A 22629-nucleotide genomic window follows, 5' to 3' on the forward strand; every position below is an offset into this window, starting at 1 on the left:
TGCCAAGCTGGATGACCTGAGTGTAATTCCCAGAACTCAATGGTGGGAGAAACACTCCTGCCAATCATCCTCTGACCGTCAATGGTGGGAGAACCACTCCTGCCAATCATCCTCTGACCATCACATATGCTGCCACCCCCACTAAATAAATGTTTTTAAAACACCCAGAGGCAGTGGTGGTGGTGCACTCTTTTAATCCTGGCATTTAGGAGGCAAAGGCAAGCAGATCTGAGTTCAAAGCCAGCCTGGGCTACAGAGGGAGTTCCAGTAGAGCTACACAGAGAAACCCTTTCTCAAAAAGCCAGCCAATGAATAACCTTAGGAGTTTATTTACACAGACAACCATAGATGAGGCATTCTTCTGGGATCCAGATTTTCAAGCTACTTGGTTTCAGGCTTCTTGTCTCCAGCTTCAAGCTTGAGACTCTCAGGGGGCTGACGATAGGCAGGGAAAGCCTCCCAGGGACTGTTCAGGTCAAACTTGCGGAATTCTTGTGCTAACTCCACTGGTTCAGCTACTACCCGCTTCACTTCATCGTCATAACGTAGCTGTAGGAGCAAAAGTTAGAACTAATGACCGAGGAGCCATTTTGTATGTCCCCTTCCCTCTCCCCTTGACTTCTGTTCAGTACTCGTTACAGCTGTTAGTCACTTCCACGCATATTACCCATGTGGTCACAGTGCAGTAAATGAATGTGTGGGATTTCAAAATGGCCTTACTTTTCACATGCTGCCACTTCACATCTTAAGCTCTGAACTATCTGCTAGCAGACTTACTGCTCTCCCAAACACATACCTTAAAAGGTAATAGCGATGGGCGGTGGTGGCGCATGCCTTTAACCCCAGCATCTGGGAGGCAGAGGCAGGCAGATCTCAGTGAGTTCAAGGAACTAACAGAGTTAGTTCCAGGACAGGCCCCAAAGCTACAGAGAAACCTTGTCTCAAGAAAACAAAACAAAATTCATGTGTGCTAATAAATAACCTGCCTGAAATTATGATCCCTCCTCAGTGGCCATCCTTTCTTTTCATGTGTGTACAATGTACATTACATGTTCACTTGAATATGTGCATATTTGGAGATCAGAGGTCAACATCAAGTATCTTTCTTGGTCATTTTCCACATTATTTATTTAATGTGTATGCTTCATGTTTGTATAATGTGTGTTACATGTGCTGATGTTTGTGGCTATAGTACAGGCTGGCTAGCACATGAACTTCCTGGGATTCTCCTGTCTCCACTGCCCACCTCGCTGCAGGAACACTTGGAATTACATATGTGAGTTACTATGCCCTACTTCACTTGGGTTCTGTGGATTAAAACTGAGGTCTTCTTTTAAGTGCATGACCCAGTGAGCCATCTCCTTGGCCTTACACTTACTTTTTAGAGCTCAATGACTAGGCTGGCTGACTAATAAGCTCCAGGTTACACATACATGTTGTTATATTATTTTTGGTTTTTGAGGTCAGGGTTTCTCTATGTAGCCTTGGCTGTCCTAGAACTCATTCTGTAAACCAGGTTGGTCTTCATCTCAGAGATTTGCTTGTTTCTGCCTCTTAGTGCTGGAATTAAAGGCTAGTCTGGAACTCGAGAGATCTGCCTGCCTCAGCCTCCTGATCCTGGGATTAAAGGCATGTACCACCATGCCTGGTTTACATCCATCCTTTTACATGGATGTTAGGGATCCAAATTCAGGTCCTCATGCTTGTGCAGAAAGCACTTTACTGACTACTAAGTTATCTTCCAGTTCCCCACCCATTTAATAGGCTCTTGCCATGCCCAAGCTGGCCTTAATACAATCCTCCTGCCTCAGCTTCCCTAGTATTGAAATTATAAGAATATACTAGTATACCAGACCCTCAGTAGGGTTTTTTTTTTTTTTGAGACAGGGTTTCTTTTTGTTGCCATGACTGTCCCAACTCCCTCTTGTAGACCAGGCTGGCTGTGAACTCACAAGTGCTGGAATTAAAAACATGGACCACCACCCGACTGTGGTGTGCTTGAGGGCTGAAAATTTCATGTCTACAATTCTTTACTGATAGAGGTTAGGAACAGAATCTATCTATCTATCTTTAAGGTTGCCTTGATCAATAAAACTCTGTTTGCAGCTGTCCTCCAACCCCCCAAGAAAACAACCAATAAATAAATAAATAAAACCTTTGTTGTTTTCCTTTAAAAAATGCAAGCCAGGCAGTGGTGGCGCAGGCTTTAATCCTAGCACTTGGGTGGCTTAGGCAGGCAGATCTCTGTGAGTTCAAGGATGGCCTGGTCTACAGAGTTGTTTAGGATAGACAGGCCTGAAGATAGAGACAGGACAGAGAAATCCCTGTCTCAAACAAAAAACAAAACAAAAACAAACAAACAAAAAAACAACAATAAGGGACTGGAGATATTGTCTAGCCATTAAAAGCACTGGCTATTGAGGCCAGCCTGGTCTATAAGAGCTAGTTCCAGGACAGGCACCAAAAACTACAGAGAAACCCTGTCTCGAAAATCAAAAACAAAAACAAACAAAAAAAAGAGCACTGGCTATTCTTCCAGAAGACCCAGGTTTGATTCGTAGCACTGGCATGGTGAATTATAACCACCTGTAACTCCAGTTTCAGGGGATCTGGCATATCCTCTTCTGGCTTCCACATGCACCAGACACACATATACATACACACAGACAAAACACTCATACTCATAAATTTCTTTCTTTCTTTCTTTCTTTCTTTCTTTCTTTCTCTTTCTTCCTTTTTTTTTTTTTTTAAAGACGGGGCTCTCTGTGTAGCCTTGATTGTCCTGGAACTTACTCTGGAGACCAGGGAGTCCTAGAACTCACAGAGATCCCCTGCCTCTGCCTCCCAAGTGCTGGGATTAAAGGTGTGCACCACCACTGTCTGGCATAAAAGTAAATCTTAAAAAATAAAATATCACTGGGTAGTGGTAGCATATGTCTTTAATCCCAGTGCTGTAATTTTAAGGTCAGCCTGATCTCCAGGACAGCCAGGGTGGTTACACAGAGAAACGCTGTCTCAAAAAGAAAGGAAAAAATCATTACGATAACAGCTTTAACACTTGCAATATACAAGGCTTTATGTCACTTAATGCCACCACCTATTTAAATTCTTATTTTTCCATTATGCAGTTGAGAAAACTGTCTCAGCCAGGCAGTGGTGGTGCACACCTTTAATCCCAGCACTCGGGAGGCAGAGGCAGGCAGATCTCCATCTCCATGAGTTTGAGGCCAGCCTGGTCTACAAGAGCTAGTTCCAGGACATGCTCCAAAGCTACAGAGAAACCCTGTCTAGAAAAGAACCAAAAAAAAAAAAAAAGAAAGAAAGAAAGAAAAAAGAAAAAAAAAGGAAAGGAAAAGACAACAGTCTCATGGCAAAATCAAATAACTTGCCTCACATTACAAAAATAAAACTAGGATTGCAGTACAGGCTCTTAAACCATCATAATCTACAGATCATATCATATTCCCACCATGCTCCATGACTGCTACCCCAGTTTTAAGGTTTCTACCTCAACATAGCCAGAGAGGGGAAAGTCCTTCCGGAAAGGATGTCCCTCGAAGCCATAGTCTGTCAGGATTCTTCTTAGATCAGGGTGGTTAACAAAGAAAACTCCAAACATGTCCCAGACCTAGGAAAGAACAGCTCTCAGCAATCTGTCCATTAGGGCCAAGCGCCAAGGAGCTGGGCTGCGCCACACCCCATGATTACAAACAATTGCTGTGCTTCTGGCCCAGAGGCAGGGCCCACTACAACCAATAACTCACCTCCCTCTCATACCAGTTGGCTGCCTTGTGCACAGAGACTATGGACTCAATGGGTGTCAGCTCATCTGCATAGGTCTTCACACGGATCCGAGAGTTGAAGCGCAGAGACAGCAGGTTATACACAACCTAGAGAGAGAAAAAACTAGAGGAACGAGGTAGCTATAGGATGAGGTCTGGGTGAGAGCATCAGTCTTTATTGTTTGTTTAGTTTTGGTTTTTCAAAATAGGTTTGTCTGTGTAGCCCTGGCTGTCCTAGAACTCACTTTGTAATCTAGCCTGGCCTAGAACTCAGAGAGATCCACCTGCCTCTGCCTCCCAAGTGCTAGGATTAAAGGTATGCCTCTCCTATTTTAATATTGTATGATCTTATAACTTTACTAGCTAACAGAAAAAAGTCTAAAACCAGTCACAAAAGATCCTCTTGAACCATATAACCAAATCCCCAGTGTGGATATAGCTCAATGGTAGAGTGCTTGACTAGCAAGTATAAGCCTGTAGGTTCAATGCCCCCACCACGTGTGTATAACATTAAATATGTACATTTTTTTGAGTCCTGGAACCTGTCTTACCAGACTGGCTTCAAACTCACAGGGATCTGCCTGCCTCTGCCTCCCAAGAGCTGTGTGAATGTGCCACCATATCCAGCATAAACTTAATTTTTAAAAAATCAAGCAGAGCTGGGTGTGGGTGGTGCACTCAGAAGGCAGAGGCAGAGGCAGAGGCAGACAGATCTCTGTGAGTTCAAGGCCAACCTGGTCTCGGCCTGTGGAGAGAGTTCAAGGATTACAGGACTGGTTCTGTAGCTACAAAAAAGAAGGAAGGAAGGAAGGAAGGAAGGAAGGAAGGAAGGAAGGAAGGAAGGAAGGAAAACAAATCAAGCAGAGCCAAGCATTGTGACTATTTAGTGAGCAGATATATAAAGATCATCTAAGCTGAAAAGTTCCCAGGCCAACATAGTTAGACCCCATCTCAAAACAACAGAAAAAAAGTTAAAATAAAAGAAGGAAGGAAGGGGCTGGCGAGATGGCTCAGCGGTTAAGAGCACTGCCTGCTCTTCCGAAGGTCCTGAGTTCAATTCCCAGCAACCACATGGTGGCTCACAACCATCTGTAATGAGATCTGGTGCCCTCTTCTGGCCTGCAAGCATATATGCAGACAGAATATCATATACTTAATAAATAAATTAATTAATTTAAAAAAAAAAGAAGGAAGGAAGCCAACAAAAACAGGCAAAAATTCTGCTATGATCTGTGTGACTCAGCCTGACACTGAAACTACAGAGGCTCTGGTGACCAAAGAAGCTGTCACTCAGGAAATCATCTATGTCCTTTCTTTTTTTTTTTTTGATTTTTCGAGACAGGGTTTCTCCGTAGCTTTTGGTTCCTGTCCTGGAACTAGCTCTTGTAGACCAGGCTGGCCTCGAACTCACAGAGATCCGCCTGCCTCTGCCTCCCGAGTGGTCCTTTCTTACCTTTAGCTGTTTTTCAGTTAGCATCTCATCTCATATTGCCCTAGTTTTCCTTGAACTCCCTGTGCAGCAGTAGATTGCCTTGAACTTGTGACCCTCCCACCCTCACTAGTCCAAGTGCTAGGACTCAAGGTCTACCAGTACGCGTATTTTTTAAGCAGTGCTGGGGAGCAAACTGAGTCATGTGTATGCTTGGAAAGTACTCTGCCAACTGAGCTATATCTCTATCCTGGCCCCAAACCTCACATTTAACTGACCTCAAAACGGTTCTGCCGAGTTGGGACATCTACTGCTGTCATGTCAGCCAAAGATTTGAATTGTGCATTGGTGTGGTCCTTGAGGAAGGTCAGCACTGGGATGACCCCATCAGGATGGATGCAGACTTCTAACTCATCAAAGCAGGTCACCTGTAGACACGGAAAGGTGCTGTAGACAGCAGAAATGTCGCTAGCTTCTGCAGGAGTCATTGTTTGAAGGCAGTGGTTTTCAACTTTTTGTTTTGTTTTGTTTTGTTTTGGGGGGAGGTTCTTTGAGATAGGATTTTGTTGTGTATCCTTGGCTGTCCTGGAAGATTTTCAGCCTTCTTAATGCTGAGAGACCCTCCTCATGTTGTGGTGACCCCCAACCATAAATTTATTTTCATTGCTACTTCATCACTGTAATATTTGCTACTGTTATGAATCATAATGTAAATATCTGTGTTTTCTGAGGAGGGAGGGTTACAACCCCCAGGTTGAGAACCACTAGTTTAAGGTGAAGAAATAAACAATGGGGTGGATTCTTAACCCAGACCCAAGGACAATGAGTATTACCTGAACTTGTTGGACATACTTGGGTAGGATTTCAGCCACATATTCTCCAAATGCTGAGAGCTGCTTGTGGGTCACATCAGTCCGTGGTCTGACAGTGGCTGGAAAGAAAAAAGTATAAAAGAAAAAGGTAACAACCGGTCCTGCCTCAAGTCTCTTGGACTTAAAAAAAGTTTTTACTTTTGTTTTGGTGTTTTGCCTGCATATATATCTATGCACACGAGTGCCTGTTGCTCAAAGAGGACAGAAGAATGTCAGAACCCCTGAGACTAGAGTTATAAATGGTTGTGAACTGACATGTTGGTGCTGGGAATTTGGGTCCTCTGGATGAGCAACCAGTGCCCTTAAATACTGCTGAGCCATGCCCTCCCGAAAAGAATCTTAAAGGCACAGGTGCAAAGTACCTTCCAGGAATTAGGAAGTGATCAAAATTTAGGGGAGCTCAGTAGTGGCAGCACCCGCCTTTAATCCCAACACTCAGGAAGCAGAGGCAGGCATATCTCTGTGAATTTGAGGCTGGCCTGGTCCACAAGAGCTAGTTCCAGGACAGGCTCCAAAGCTACAGAGAAACCCTGTCTCAAAAAAACAAAAACCACTTAGGGGGAAACAGCACTTCTCTTTCACAGTACACAGAGACTCTTGTTATGTAGTTGGGGTCTTTCTTTCTACACTGTTTCACAGCTGTTCCTCAGATTTCTTGTACTTGACAAGAAGCAACCATGTCAGCCTGTCTATCAGACTCAAAACTCTTTAAGGATGGGATTCAGACTTCTGTTTCTCTTTCTCTCAGGCACGTGCTTATACCAAGTTCTTAATCAAAAAATTTCAGGGCTGAAGAACCCAGGAAAGATTTTCACATTGCCCACACACTGCCCCCAGTTCCTTTGTGTATCTACAAGAAAATCAATGTCCAGAAATCGTGATTCTGTTGACTGAACATAAAATTCACATGATCACTAAATTACTTGAGCATACACACATCACAAAGAATTAATGATTAAGTATCTTTCCAAAGACTTGTTTTGTTGTTCATTAGATCTGTGACTGAAAATTTTTAATTATCTGGACTGATCTATAGTATGGACAGTAAAATACTATGCATCTCACAAGGCTGTTATGAAGTCCAAAGGAAATGATTCACTATAAGGCGCAAAGCCTTAAGGTGCCCAGTAAGTACAAGATTGATGTGAGCTACTATTATTTATGGACTTCGGGTCGGGTCTCAAAAATTTTGTTACCTGCCCTCAAAGAGCTGACAATTTAATCGGAGAACAACAGTCATGAAAACGGGCAAAGGACAATCAAGATGAGAAGGAAACAAATATCTAGGGCACAGGAAGTGCTCAATTCTAACAGCAGGGTGGAGACCATAGCAATCTCCAAGGACAAGCAGAGATTTCCCAGGAGGGAAGGCATTCCAGAGCAAGGAGAATATTTGACAGAACAATGAAAACCCCTGCTAACGTTGGTGAGACAAGCGCTGTCCGCACATACTCACGGCGCGTATCAGACGCCGCGCTCTCCCTCCTCACCCGCTGCAACAGCACTGAGGGTCGCCCAGTCCCTGCACAGAGACATAAAAGGCACAAAGGCGGGTGAGACCCGAGAGGTCTCCATGTTAGGCGCGCCTCTGCCGCTGTCTCAGCTGTCCCCCTTGCTCACCCCTGGCTACGGAAGCGACCCCTCCGAGCCCACGCCACCAGACCCTGGCTGCGGCAGCCGCCATATTCCTATGATGGAGACAAAATAAGCCCAAGAACACACAGGCCACGGATCACCAAGGGCACGGACCGGAAGTGGAAACGTGCACTGAATATTCTTCCGGGCAGACGCGGGGCGGGAAGCAGAGGTTCCGGATCTGGGCACTGGCATGAAAGGAGGTAACGCAGGTAAGAAAGACCCGCAGGTGGGGAAACCCGTGAGGTGTACGTGGCTCTAGCTCGGTACAGCGGAGGCCGAAGAGAAGCAACAACAAAGAATCGGACGGGTGAGAGAAAGGTAAAGGGTGGGCATTCTGGGTTCTAAGTTCCACGCCGCTCCCCCGCTCTCGAGCTTTTGATAAGGGGGTGGGGGTAAGGACGGGGAAGACGACGGTTTCCTTGGAGACCGTTTCCTAGGCGACTCTAGGTGGCGCGGTCGATTGCACAGGGTTATGGACTTACTTGTGCCCCCGGCCTGGGACGGCTGGGCTCTCTGGAGCTTATTTAGGAACTCACTGGGGCGAGTGGGTAAGTACGGAATTGGCAGCTCAGAAAAGAATAAAGATGGAAGTAATGATGTCCAGGCCCAGGCCTCATATCGGAGGGTCTGCAGTCTTATGTCCACGCAAGGAGAGAGTCTAACCACCAGAACTCTGGATGTCTTGCTTTATTTAGTTGTTGTTGTTCTTCTTCTTCGTCTTTTGCTTAATCATGCTTCCTCTGAGTCTCACTAGTTTATATATCCAAACTATTTGGTTAGTAAATCTTTTAAAATAGGCTTCCTCCTCTTCTCTTTCACCAGTTGACCAAAGTCCCAAGTCTTTTGTTAGATCATCATCAGGAATATCTGATTTTCCATCAAGGAAAAACAGTAGAGATAGAACTTTAATCGATTTCATTGGAGGAGCGGCCCCACTGCAGGAAAATCTGGGTGAAGGAATGTCATAGATCATGTTGGCAGTACCAGGAATAAGGCCAGGCTAGACCCGCCTTGCTCCTGTTTCCCCTTCTCCTGTCTTGAGTTGAACAGTTGAGTTCATGGACAATGTCTGTGGATTACTCGGATACTTAGGGCAGTATTGCTTTGCAGATAGTTGGCTGCCATGGAGTCGCCAGAGGAGCCGGGAGCGTCCATGGATGAAAACTACTTTGTGAACTATACTTTCAAAGACCGATCTCACTCAGGCCGAGTGGCTCAGGGAATTATGAAACTGTGTTTAGAGGAGGAGCTCTTTGCTGATGTCACCATTTCAGTGGAAGGCCGAGAGTTTCAGCTCCACCGGCTGGTCCTGTCAGCTCAGAGCTGCTTCTTCCGATCCATGTTCACTTCTAACCTGAAGGAGGCTCACAACCGGGTGATTGTGCTACAAGATGTCAGTGAGTCTGTTTTCCAGCTCCTGGTTGATTATATATACCATGGGACCGTGAAACTTCGAGCTGATGAGCTGCAGGAAATGTATGAGGTGTCAGACATGTATCAGCTGACATCTCTCTTTGAGGAATGTTCTCGGTTTTTGGCACGCACAGTACAAGTGGGAAACTGCCTTCAGGTGATGTGGCTTGCAGACAGGCACAGTGATCCTGAGCTCTACACTGCTGCCAAGCACTGTGCCAAGACCCACCTGGCCCAGCTACAGAGCACAGAGGAGTTTCTCCACTTGCCTCACCATTTGCTCACTGATATCATCTCAGGTAAGTTCATGGAGAGGCTTATCATACCCAGCTATGCAAGAGTGATTTTTCAGTGGGTAGTCTGACTCAGAACTCCCAAGTTTATGTGACTGACTCATAGAGCATTTCCCTGGTGAACTTGAGTCCCTAGGTTTGATCACAGCACTGCAGAATGTTAGTGGTGGGGCAATTTCAAGTTAATTTCATATATATGTAATTGGATACATCCATAAAAAATACATATAATAATGGTGGTCTAATAAAGTGGCTCAAGTCTTTTTTTTAATTTTTTAATTTTTTTTTGGAGACAGGGTCTATTTGCATAGCCATAGCTGTCCTTTAACTCGCTTTGTAGACTAGGCTGGCCTTGAACTCACAGAGATCTCTCTGCCTCCACTTCCCAAGTGCTAAGATTTGTTGTGGGACTTCATTCAGCCAATAGCCTTTTAGATACCAGTCCATTAGTACGTGGTCTGAGGTACTATGAGCACAGACAGGAAGCATGCTCAGTCTTCTTTTTCCTTTCATTGGTTGGTGGTTGGAATTGGGTTCAGGATCAGGAACCTTTCCCTGGGTATGGTGCAACTCCCTAGCGGGGTGTGGGGCCACCAGATCCCTTGGGTTCTATGTTTGCTGTGCTCACTCCCACTCCAGGGCTCAACAAAACAAATGCGGGGGTGGGGGGCTGGAAATATGCCTATTGTGTCAGGGAATGTGAGTCCACCCAGTGGATTAACTGGTCCACACAAACACACACACACCCTCATCACTGTTCAGTGGGCAGGGGGCATGAGAGCAGCCGAGTCACCTGTGGTTGTTCCCCAGTCACCCCTGGGCGACTGTTGGAGGCAGGCAAGAAGGCTGACTGGACCGCCAGTAAGGCTTGGGGTTTACCGCTCTACCGTAGGGACCATGATCTGGAATTGACTTTCACCATCCACAGAATACAATCACCCCTCAGAGCTGTGATAGGCCCCAACCAGGTTATTAATCCCCCTGCACCTGCATCCAAGCCAAGCACCCCACGCCCGACCACTGCACAGCCCCCGGAGACCCAGCTCAGCTCATCTGCCCTTGCAGTGACCCTGGACCCCCAGGCTAACTCTAGACAGAAGACCCACTCCTGACACTTCTTGACCTCTCATACCTAGTCCTGAATACCACCAAAACTGATCTGACTGTCACTTGCTGGCTTTGCTATGATACTGCTCCCCTCCCCCCTTTTATGAGGGGATTGCCCTCATTGGGACCTATGTTGGGGAATATTATTTTCAGGTGTATGATTTTTGTTACGCTGCATTTGTTTAACTCTGTGAAGCTGTGTTACTGTGCATGTCTAAAACACCTGATGGTCTTAATGAAGAGCTGAACAGCCAGTAGCAAAGCAGAAGCAAGGATAGGCAGGGCTGGCAGACGAGAGTATCAATACAAGGAGAACCTAGGAGAAGGAGGAGCAAGAGAACAAGGAGAGGAAGACATCAGGGACCAGCCAACCAACTATTCAGCAAGCCATGGAAAAAGAAGTAAAGAAAGTATACAGAAATAGATAAAAGCCCGGAGGCAAAAGGTAGGTTAAGAAACGCTGGCAAGAAAGAAGCCAAGCTAAGGCCAGGTATTCATAAGCCTGTGTGTGTGATTTAAGAGGGAGCTGCCTAGAGGCATGCATGACTACCGGCTGTGGTTCCTCTTGAGAGCCTGTTAGGATTGTTATTGATGAGGCTGGATGGATGGCTCAGCAGTTAAGAGTGCTTGTTGCCCTTGCACTTCTTACTCTTAGAGGACCAGGATTCAATTCTCAGAATCCACATGGTGGCTTACAACTATCAGTAACTCCAGTTCCAGGGCATCTGATGCCATCTTCTGATGGTCATGAACACAAACCTCATGTGGTACACAGACATGTGCAGGCAAAGCATTCATCCATGTAAAAAAAAAAATTTATTTTTGTTTTTCGAGACCCTGTCTAGAAAAATAAAAAACAAAAACACACACACAAAAAAAAAAAAACCAACAAAAACATGAGCTGGACAGATGGCTTAGCAGTTAAGAGCACTGGCTGCTCTTCTGGAGAACCCAAGTTCAATTTCCAGCACCCACGTGGCAGCTCACAACTGTCTGTAACTCCAGTTCCAGGGCTTCTGATACCGTAACACATACAGACAAAACACCAATGCACATAAAATTATAAAAATAAAATGAAACCCAGTAATATTGTCATTGATCTGCTTTTCCTTTGGCTTTCACAGATGGGGTTCCGTGCTCCCAGAACCCAACAGAGGCAATAGAAGCCTGGATCAATTTCAATAAAGAAGAAAGAGAGGCTTTTGCCGAGTCACTCAGGAGCAGCTTGAAAGTGAGGCGCATTTCTTAAGGATTGGGGGTGCCATAATTTCTGTACACTCCAGCCCTCAGTGGCCTTTTTTTGTCTTTCTTCTTTTTGGCAGGGAGAATGTGTATCTCTTGGTGTATGTGTGGGGGTCAGAGGACAATTTAAAGAAGTCAGTTCGCCGGGCGATGGTGGCACATGCCTTTATAATCCCAGCACTTGGGAGGCAGAGGCAGGTGGATCTCTGTGAATTTGAGGCCAGTCTGGTCTACAGAGCTAGTTCCAGGACAGGCTCCAAAGCCACAGAGAAACCCTGTCTCAAAAAACAAAAAACAAAAAAAAAGAAGTCAGTTCTCTCCTTCTATTACGTAGGCCACAAGGATCAAACTCAGATCCTCACGCTTGTACAGCAAGTACCCTTACCCATGTAAGCCATCTTCCAAGCCACTGATCTAGCCTCTTTTGATAGCTACTGATTGGTCACCGTCTTGAAGTAAACAGGTCGGATGTATTTTCTGACCCTAGAAGATAACAGTCTATGAGCTTTGAAACTCACAGAGCCTTTACTGTCTTCTCTAATGGTATCTTCTTTTTGTTTTTAGAGACAAGGTTTCTTGGTGTTAACATTCCTATCTGTTCTGGAACTCGTTTTGTAGACCAGACTGACCTCGAACTTCTGCTTCCTGAGTGCTAGGATTAAAGCCATGTGCCACCACTGCCTGGTTTGATTCTATCTTCAAGATCTGTTTTCTTCATTGAGTTAACAGTTCTAGCTAGATGCGCTGGCTCAACACGTGGGAGGTGGACATGAAGGCAGGAGGATCAGCTTCAGCTACATACTTTGGTAGCCTGTATAAGATCCTGTCTCAGTTTGCACAGCAGTAGGACAAACCCTTAATCCCAGCACTTGGGAGGCAGAGTCATGCAGATCTCTGAGTAAGGCCAGCATGGTCTACAGAGCTAGTTCCAGGACAGCCAAAGCTAAGGAAAGAAACTCTGTCTTGGGAAAAAAAAAAAGAAAAAAGTATAGCATTAATAATAATAATAATAAAGCAGGGATATAATTCAGTTTCTAGGATGCTTGCCTTATATTATAAAGTCCTGGGTTTAATTCCCAACACTGAAAAACAAAAAAGCAGTAAGAGTGGATGTGGTTCATACCTGTGATCCCCTTGAAGGCTAAAGCAAGAGGATCTAAGAATGAGCACTTTGGGCTACATACCAAGATCTTTTTTATTTTTTTTGGTTTTTCGAGACAGGGTTTCTCTGTGGCTTTGGAGCCTGTCCTGGAACTAGCTCTGTAGACCAGGCTGGTCTCGAACTCACAGAGATCCGCCTGCCTCTGCCTCCCAAGTGCTGGGATTATAAAGGCATGTGCCACCATCGCCCGGCCAAGATCTTATTTGAATAAATATGTAAATAAACTGAATTGCAGGGATAACCAAAACAGATCCTCTGCCCCTGCATAAAATGCTTAGAAGAAAGTCATTAGAAAAAGTTGGGATGATTACTGCTAACTAGAGAGGAGGCTGGAGCAGGATGTGAGTGTGAGGCAGTACCTGTCTGAGCTGATGTCGGGATTTCAATTCTGCCAACAGGAAATTGGGGAGAATGTGCACATTTACCTTATCGGGAAAGAGTCATCTCGTACCCATTCGTTGGCCGTGTCCTTGCACTGTGCAGAAGATGACTCCATCAGTGTAAGTGGCCAAAACAGTTTGTGCCACCAAATCACTGCAGCCTGCAAGCATGGTGGAGACTTGTATGTAGTGGGAGGGTCCATCCCACGGCGCATGTGGAAATGCAACAATGCCACCATTGACTGGGAGTGGTGTGCTCCTTTGCCCCGGGACCGCCTCCAGCATACCCTGGTATCCGTGCCTGGGAAAGATGCCATATATTCACTGGGTGGCAAGACACTTCAGGATACCCTCTCCAATGCAGTCATCTACTATCGGGTAGGTGATAATGTGTGGACAGAAACAACCCAGTTAGAGGTGGCTGTATCTGGGGCTGCTGGTGCCAACCTCAATGGAATCATCTACTTACTAGGGGGCGAGGAGAATGATCTAGACTTCTTTACCAAACCTTCCCGACTTATCCAGTGCTTCGACACAGAGACTGACAAGTGCCACGTGAAGCCCTATGTACTGCCCTTTGCGGGCCGCATGCATGCAGCTGTACATAAAGATCTGGTGTTCATTGTAGCGGAGGGGGACTCTCTGGTGTGCTATAATCCCCTTCTAGACAGTTTCACCAGGCTCTGTCTTCCTGAGGCCTGGAGCTCTGCCCCATCCCTCTGGAAGATTGCTAGCTGTAACGGAAGCATCTACGTCTTCAGGGATCGATATAAGAAGGGAGATGCCAACACCTATAAGCTGGACCCTGCTACTTCAGCTGTAACTGTCACAAGAGGCATTAAGGTGCTGCTTACCAATTTGCAGTTTGTGTTGGCCTGAGACAGTAATGGGAGGAACAGCTGACTCCTTTGCCCTCCCCTCTTCTGCACATCCCCCGTCAAATCTGAAATCCCCCAGTTCAGAGTAATGTGTTAGTGTGGGTATAGATGAGGAAGGCAGCGCATCCCCAGGCTCATGTAGGGCTCTGTTTAGGGCTTTTCACACTACAGCTCTTCAGATGGTTGCTTCAACTCTGCCATGATCCCCTGTGATCCCGTGCCTCACTTCAGACTGCTTAGAGCCAGCCTTTTTTCAGACTTAGGCACAACCTCCCCTTACCAGATCAGTGTTAATAGAAGTACCTTGGTTCCCATGCAGGAAGAAAGAGGCCCGTTCCTGTTTGTCTACAGCCATCAAAGTGACTAGCTGTCACTTTCCACAAAGAATTAAGTATTGAGAGTTTTCTTTCAGGATTTGGAGAGGACAGTGGATTAAGCTAAAAATGTACTTCACCAGCAAGAAGCAACACTAGAATTCAGGACACTACTTCTAATGTTTTCTCATCTGTCAGGAAGGAAACTTCGGTTTGATTTTGGCTTATACAAACAGATAAGCCAGAAAGTAGAAACAGTTATTTCTGATTAACAGCAGAAACTGTTTTCCAGACTCAAATATAAGCTATCTCTGGTCTTTTAAAAACTCTAAGCTAACTCAAGAGTTAGGAACTGTTCATACAAATAAAAGTTTTTGAAGTGCTGTGTGTGTCTGTGTTGACTCCTGAAGGGAACTGATTCTGCACTCGGACATTCCTGAGTCAGTGGTCTTGCCTGCACCCCATACATCATTTAGAGGGGAGACCCACAGGGTCAGGGAAATTAGGATTATTTTTACTTTTATAAGTGCTAGGACATGCTGGGCAAGCATTTTGCAAAGTTATACAACTGAAATTGGGATCCTGACAGTAACAAAGAACAGATCTGAGTATTTATTCTTTCCTTTTCTAGCATACGTCTTTGTTATGGTGTCATTACACAAATTATCAGATACACAATAGATTTCTGTTAAAATTGCTATTTCCTTGACCCTGTTGAAGAAAATAAGATTTAGCCAGACAATCTTGTTCTCTGTAGCCATCCAACAGTGTTATTTCAGGAAGGAAGGCAAAGGAGGCACATTATCTATTACTCAGCGTAGTGGGGTGTTGTCCTTTACACCTTTGACTTGGGAAGAGCCAAGTTCTTAGTGATCCACAGCCTTCATATTCTTGATACGCCAGCATGAGCGATGCTGTCAGTTATTCTTGGCTGCCCTTGCAGCGGTCTCCTTGTGAAACTCTTTGAGAATTTGCAGCTGGTTAGGTCTGATGGAGATGTGTGACCGGATTTTGGCGATAGCTTCTATAGCTTCCTCTGGGCTCCAGTTGTGCACCTGAAAGTGAGAAAACGAGAAAGAAAGGGGCAGGTATAACGGTGTTGGCCTATGAGCAGGTGCTGAAGGACTCTCAGAATTAATATTTAAGAAGACTTGGGCTAGCAAGGTAGCTCACTGGGTAAAAATACTTGATGCCAAGCCTGACAACCATAACCAGAGTTTGGTTCCAGGAATTACCATGGTAAAATGAGAACTAACTCCTGCAAGTTGTCCTCTGACCTCCATGTGACTGCTATGGAATAGCACGACCACACACACTTGCATATAGAAATAAAATTAATATGTAATGTTTATCCAGCTGGGCGGTGGTAGCACACACCTTTAATCTCACTACTTGAGAGGTAGAGGCAGGTGGATCTCTCTGAGTTCAAGGCCAGCCTGGAACAAAGTGAGTTCCAGTATAGCTAGGACTGTTAAACTGAGAAACCCTGTCTCAAAAAAAAAAAAAAAATTAAAAATTTTTTCTTCAAGTAAATGAAGACTCCATATTAAATGGCTTTGAAAACTATGCTCCAGCTAGGCTGAGAAGTGCAGGCCTATAAGCCCAGTTACCCAGGAGGTTAAGGCAGGAGGACCACTTCCAAGCTTGTCTAAGAGTTCTAAGCTACCCCAGATGACTTAGTGAAACCATGTTTTAGTAAAAGAGAACCAGGGATATAGCTTAATGATAGAGCATTCGGTTAACATGCTTAAATCTCTTGGGTTTAATGTCTAGGACTTAAAAAAAAGAAAAGAAAAAAGTTCCTTTGCTGGGTATGGAATGCTGGAGGATCCCATGAGCACAGGAGCGCCAGACTGTGAGGTCAGAGACGAGAGGACATGCTCCATGAGAGCACTTGTACCTACTTCAGTCAGCCAATCCTACAACCCTGTTCATTTTTACTCTGTCAAATAGTGAAAAAAAGGTGAACCCATGAAGCGGAGACCCCAGATTTCTTAGGTCTGCTGTGTCCTTATTGACCTGCAATCTAAATAAGAATATCTAGAAGTAGGCTGGGGATGGAGCTCGGTGGTGAGGTGGTCACCAGGCCCGAATGGAACACTGGACTCAAGCCTCAATGGAACGTGACTGGGAGGAGAGACAGGATGGAAGTCCGAGGACATCCTCACTGTCATAACTGACTGAGGTAGCTGGCGATGGTGGTGCACGCCTTTAATCCCAGCACTTGGGAGGCAGAGGCAGGTGGATCTCTGTGAGTTCGAGACCAGCCTGGTCTACAGAGCTAGTTCCAGGACAGGCCCAAAGCCACAGAGAAACCCTGCCTCGAAAAACCAAAAAAAAAAAAAAAAAAAAAAAAAAAAACTGACTGAGGTAGCCTAGACTCCATGAGACTGACACAAAGACACGCAAATATGAATTTCTAAAACCACATGGCAGATGTTTTTCTGAAATTCACCATAACTAAAAAAATGAGTACTTCTTCAATTTAGGAGGGTTACCTTTTTATTATAAGGTTACACACTGATTTAGAACTCAACAGGATTAAAACAGTTCTAGCCTGGTGGGTCAGTTCTCCTCTGGACCCAAATAACCTCCTGAGATCACCGGTCGTTTTTGAGACAGTCTCATTATGTGCCGGGTTGACCTGGAACTCATGCTACAGAGAGTAGTGTGGCCTTCGACTTGCAGAGATCCTCTGCCACCCAGCTTCCAGCAGAATCATTATATGGTTATAATGAAAGGTGTAGTTTAATCATAATGTGGGCATATAGTCCACATTAACAGGGTTATGCTAATGATTGGATTTCTTTAAACTACCCACTTGGCTGGAAGTACTATGCAAGAACCAGACTAACGCAAAAATGGGTCAAGCTGGAAAGGGAAAGATGGCAGGGAATGATAAAGGACTATAAAACATTTGGCTCTAAATATTTTTAAAGCATCCTGACTGCCAATCAATAACTTTTTTCCAGTATCATGGAATAAAGTCGGGGTCTCACACATGCTGGGCAGGCATTCTACTACTGAGCAAAGTTGTATACACACTAAGTAAATATTAAACAGCAAACACTAATGTTCAGGGCTCTACCCTGAAATACCAGAGCTAGAAGCACTAGTGTGTGTAACACTAGGTTTTCAGACCTGCTGTTTATAACAGCCCTGTAGCTGAGGATGTCATTCAAGTTCATCCTTCTGCCTCATCTCCCAGTGCTGGGATTACAGGTGTGGGTCACCACACTCGGTTTTATGCAGTGTTAGGGATCAACATGGCCTCCTGCACACTGGGCTCTACCAATTGAACTAGCCCCCTGATGTGCTATTTAAAGCAAGGGTTGAGGTAGCCCCCTGCCAATTTTAAGCAAATGTTTGGATCAGGTAGGGTGCGTGCCTGAAATCCTGGCACGCAGGAGGCTGAGGCAGGAAGATTGTTGCAAGCTTCATTTGCATAGGCACCAGCCTGATCTCCACAGTGAAGGACTCATAACAAGATATTATCTCATGTGATCTCAAACAAACAAAAAGTAACTTTCCAGTCTTTTGCTGTGTTGAAAACTTTTGTTTGTTTGCTTGTTTTGTTTTTTTCAAGATGGGGTTTCTCTGTAGCTTTGGGGCCTGTCCTGGAACTTGTTTTGTAGACCAGGATGGCCTTGAACTCACTGGCCTGCCTCTGCCTCCCCGAGTGCTGGGATTAAAGGCTTGTGCCACTTCCCAGCGGGTTGAACATTCTTTAAAATTCATTTTTTTTTTAGGCCTGCTGTAGGCAAGCACTTCGACATACCTTCTCGTTTCTCAGTTTCCTATCACATTTAAGCAAAGGAAACAGCATCAGAGAGGAAAATCCACGTTTATCTATCCCAATTAGTAAGGGCAAAGCCAGAAGCAAGCAGAAAGCTTGGGTGTTCGGCCTGATGCCACACTACCTTCCTGGAAACAGGTAACAGTTCTCTGTGGTAAGACCTGCCAGTAAAGCATGCTATACTGAACCACGCAAGGGACCCTTCTCCTACCTGAATGAGGTATGCTGCCACCATTGTGGCACTTCTGGATCGCCCAGCCTTACAATGCACGTAGACACACTGGCCCAGTGACTGGTACTTGAGAACGAACTGGACTCCTTTGTGGAGATTGGCCAGCGTGGGGACCCCAGTCATGTCGACTGTGCTGAGCCGTAGCTGCTCAACTCCTGCTTGCTTCCATTCCTAAAACCAGCTCCACCAGCACAGAAAGGGAAATCAAAGAGGTGTGAGGTGAAAGGTTTGGAGAGGGGTCCCCGAGCAACAAAAAAACAAGCAAGTTCCAGTGTTTACTACAGCGTGACTCTTTCCTAAAACAGAAATGCCTTGAAAAGAGCCTACTTTTGGCTGGCAGTAGTGGCACACACCTTTAGTCTCAGCACTCAGGAGGAAGAGGCAAGTGATCTCTGAATTTGAGGCCAGCTTAGACTACAGAGTGAGTTGCTGAACAGTCAGAGATGTATAAGAAACCCTGTCTCGAAAAAACAAAAAAACAAAACAAAAAATTCAGCTGCAGAAATTACGGGGCAGAGGATGTAGTTCAGTGGTGTAGTACCTGGCAAATGGAACCCCGAGATTCCCAACACCACTTCAAATAATGTTATTAAGCTGTGTTTAGCCTCATTTGGGCCCTATACAGTGACCCCATTGTAGGCAAGGATACTGTATTTTGCCATAAGTGCATAAACCTTTTTATCATTTTTGAGGGGTACATAGTAAAAAAAATAGGGTTATCTTATAATTAAAACCACATTTTAGACAGGAATGGTGACTCATGCCTAAAGTCCCACCTCTAGGATGACTAGAACAGGAGGAGATGCTGAGGTGGAGGTCAGGCTCGCTCTCCCTTCACCCCATAAAAACAAACAAAAGACACCTACCGGCCTTTGTGTAATATTATTAAGTAACTAGAAAAATGAAACAAAGCCTTTGCCACATTAGATAAGTGTAGTTTTGGTTTAAGACTTCAAATACACTCTAGCTACTTACTAAGTTCTTTGTTTTGGTGGTTGGATTTCAATTCTCGCTAAGTAGTCAAAGATGCCAGTGAGCTGGTGCTCCTGCCTCCACTTGCCGAGCGCTGACACGACAGGTGTGCACCTAGCTTCTCACTACTTTTAGTCCCTGCGACTTGAGTGCACGAAGGCCAGTTAATTCCAGCAATCAGAGTAACAAAACCTGAAAGTACATTTCTGCTTGTACATCAATCAAACCAGAACCACTTTCAGAGCTGTTAAATCCTCAGACTCCTGTGCTCAGAGTCCTGAGTCACAATATCTGGGGCTGGAGATGGGAAATTGTTATTTAGCAGGGCTGCCAGAGGACTCTTAGACATGTTAAAATGCCACTGCTGCCTTGGACATTTCTATCTCTAGGCTAGTGGGAGGGAAAAGCTCTTACAAGCGACAGTGCCTCACACTGAGAGACCACGCATTGTCTGTGTAACTTCAGGGACCCCTGCTTTATACACCTGACCACATTAGTGAAAATTCCTATAGCTAATGATCCCTTGAAACCTTGTGAGGGTACTTGGGGAAATTCAAGGAACAGTGACATGCTTTTTTGTGCCCCCCTCCTTTTTTTCTTTTCCAGAGAGGGTCTCATCTAGTCTAGGTTAGTCTCAAACTCATATGTGGCCCAGGTGATCCTCTTGCTTCTTCCTCCTGTGATGGGATTATAGGCTTGCCCCTGGGCACCACTATACCTGGTCTGTATTCTAAACTGGGCAGACATTTAACAGCTGAAATCTATCCCCAGCCTGCCCTGCAGTTTTCCAATGATAACTTATTGACATAGTATATATAGTAAAGAGTGCTCATTTTAAAAAAAAAAGTTTCTTTGTTTTGTTTTGTTTTTGAGACAAGGTTTCTCTGTAGCTTCAGAGCCCATCCTGGAACTAGCTCTTGTAGCCCAGGCTGGTCTCGAACTCACAAAGATCCGCCTGCCTCTGCCTCCCGAGTGCTGGGATTAAAGGCGTGTGTCACCACTGCCCGCCTTAAAGTTTTTTTGTTTGTTTTGGTTTTGGACACAGGGTTTCTCTGCTTTCTCTGCGTAGCCCTGGCTGTCCTGTAATCCACTTCATAGAACAGGCTGGCCTCGAACTCAGGAATCCATCTGCCTCTGTCCCCCAAGTGCTGGGATTAAATGTGTGCCACTGTGCCTGGGGGTGTGCTTTTCTTATTTGTGTAATTTTTTCCGGCACAGGCTCATGTAGCCCACGTTGAACTCGAGTTCTTGATCCTGCCACCCGTATAGAGTGCTAATATCACAGGTATGAATCACATCGCTTTTTTTTTTCCTGTTTTTTAGAGACAGGGTTTCTCTATGTTGCCCTGGATGCCCTGGAACTCACTCTGTAGACCAGGCTGGCTTCGAACTCAAAGATCCCCTTGCCTCTGCCTCCAGAGTGTTGGGATTAAAGGTGTGCACCACCACCAGCTAAGTCACACTCCCTCTTAAGGAGGTGCTTTTCTTAGTAGGCCTACATCTCCAAAGCTAACACATTGCCGAATTCATACTTGGTGCTTAAGTAAGTGTTGAATGAGAATGAATGAAAGGCATATAAAACACAATTTTAGTTACTGACGTTAGTAACCAAAATTACAAAAACAAGCTGGGTGTATTAGCACATGCCTGTAATCTCAGTACTTGGGAAGTGGAGGCAGGATAATCAGATAAAGTTCATTATAGACTTAAGACCCTGTCTCAAAACAAACAACAAAATAAAACTAACATATACGTGTACAATTTTATGCATAAAGAATTGCACCCCTGGTCCCAATTTTGAAGCGCTTCCTTGTGATCTGTGTGGCAACGAACTCGTTACAGAGACGACCTTGGCCTGTAACTTCCAGCGAGCGGTCCTCTCGCCTAGAGAGCTGGAATTCCAGCAGTGAGCCGCCCCCACCAAGTTAGGTCGGTCCACTCTCCTTTTTCAGACAGTGCCCGGGGCCCTTTTGAACTCCTGGGCTCAAAAGACACTGCCTCAGTCACCTGAGTCGCCAGAGCTCCAGGCTCGACTTCGTTCTAGCCTATCCACTTCGGCTGCTTTCCACCAGCAGCCATTAACTTGATGCGCATACTCAATGCTTGAAAGGGCGACGAGGTCCCCGACACTCGTCTGGGAGACACAGTTACCCGCAGCGTCCCTCCTCGTCTAACGTCTCTAGCTTTCACAGGCCCGAGTCCTGCGCCAGGCCGGCGGGGCCCCGGTCCTCACCTTCGAGGTGTTGCACAGGAATCTAGTCTCGTACTCCTCGTTCATGGTGATCACCCCGCGCACGTCCTCGTCCACTACCAGCTGCCGAAGCAAAGAGGGAGCTCAGCGAGGGTCCCGGGGCGCCCGCCGAGGCCCGGGGCCCGCTCCCTGCCCGGCCCGGCGGCCTCCCTCACCCGGTGCGTCATGCTCCGCAGCGGCAGCGCGCCCAGCAGCACCGTGCGGTCGATGCGGTGGTACCAGTCGCGGTGGGCCGGGCCTCCCACCCTCCCGCGGAACACCGTGTAGAGCAGCGTCGGGTAGAAGAGCACCCGGGCCAGGCCGGCCTCCAGCCACGCGGACGCCGCCATCCCGCCCCACCCCGCCGAGCGCAGCGGCGAGGCGCCCGCCCCCGGGCTCGCGGCCAGCCACCGCGAGGACTCGGAGGACGAGAACTGCGGGCTGCCCGGCTCCTCCCGACCCTCGGAAGCTGGGTCCCCGCGGTCCCGGCCAGGCCACCCGGCTCCCGGGACAGGCACCATGGCTCCGGAGGAGAGGCGCCGCAGGGGGTGGGGTAGGGACTGTGACCCTGCGTAGGGCGGAGGGTCCTCTCTGCCACCCCTGACCTGGGGTGGGGGCGAGACGGCGCGACCCCGGGTGCACACATCCTCAACGAGGAGGATGGGCAGAGAGGCTTCTCTAAGCCACAGGGGGCCCTGGAAGAACCCGCTCTGGGGTGAGCAACAGTTGATAGGGAACCTGCGTGATAACCTACGGTGTAGTCTTTTCCTTTCTCTTTCTTTTTTGAGAACATGTTACACTGTGTAGCCCTAAGTGCCTTATACTGGCTATGTAGAGCATACTGGCCCAAAAAAACGCAACAAAGATGCTCCTTCCTCTGCTACCCCAG

At 46.2% G+C, this 22629-nt stretch overlaps 3 protein-coding genes across 6 annotated transcripts; 1 reads left to right on the forward strand and 2 right to left on the reverse strand.

Moving 5' to 3' along the window:
• Positions 1 to 313: 313 nt before the first annotated feature.
• Positions 314 to 7843, reverse strand: Ndufs3 (NADH:ubiquinone oxidoreductase core subunit S3). The gene is made up of 7 exons (XM_075961266.1): positions 7704 to 7843; positions 7540 to 7605; positions 6045 to 6142; positions 5490 to 5639; positions 3765 to 3890; positions 3509 to 3628; positions 314 to 549 (listed from the first exon to the last, which is right to left on the reverse strand). Exons 1-7 carry the CDS (start codon positions 7765 to 7767, stop codon positions 382 to 384), a joined length of 792 nt encoding a protein of 263 aa, XP_075817381.1. The 5' UTR covers positions 7768 to 7843; the 3' UTR covers positions 314 to 381.
• Kbtbd4 (kelch repeat and BTB domain containing 4) lies at positions 7817 to 14893 on the forward strand. Of its 4 annotated transcripts, none has more exons than XM_075961263.1 (4): positions 7817 to 7930; positions 8832 to 9433; positions 11659 to 11765; positions 13337 to 14893. In XM_075961263.1, the coding sequence occupies exons 2-4, from the start codon at positions 8845 to 8847 to the stop codon at positions 14195 to 14197; spliced, it is 1557 nt and encodes a 518-aa protein (XP_075817378.1). In that variant the 5' UTR covers positions 7817 to 7930; positions 8832 to 8844; the 3' UTR covers positions 14198 to 14893. The 4 variants fall into 4 exon arrangements, with proteins under 4 accessions (XP_075817378.1, XP_075817376.1, XP_075817377.1 ...); XM_075961261.1 differs by having other exon boundaries at positions 7888 to 8039; XM_075961262.1 differs by having other exon boundaries at positions 7893 to 8028.
• A 205-nt stretch (positions 14894 to 15098) lies between these two features.
• On the reverse strand, positions 15099 to 22423 carry Ptpmt1 (protein tyrosine phosphatase mitochondrial 1). Its single transcript, XM_075961267.1, has 4 exons — positions 21917 to 22423; positions 21744 to 21824; positions 18518 to 18709; positions 15099 to 15565 (listed from the first exon to the last, which is right to left on the reverse strand). Exons 1-4 carry the CDS (start codon positions 22259 to 22261, stop codon positions 15428 to 15430), a joined length of 756 nt encoding a protein of 251 aa, XP_075817382.1. The 5' UTR covers positions 22262 to 22423; the 3' UTR covers positions 15099 to 15427.
• Positions 22424 to 22629: the final 206 nt, after the last annotated feature.

This window comes from Microtus pennsylvanicus, chromosome 2 (assembly GCF_037038515.1).
Source record: "Microtus pennsylvanicus isolate mMicPen1 chromosome 2, mMicPen1.hap1, whole genome shotgun sequence".
Lineage (NCBI taxonomy): Eukaryota > Metazoa > Chordata > Mammalia > Rodentia > Cricetidae > Microtus > Microtus pennsylvanicus.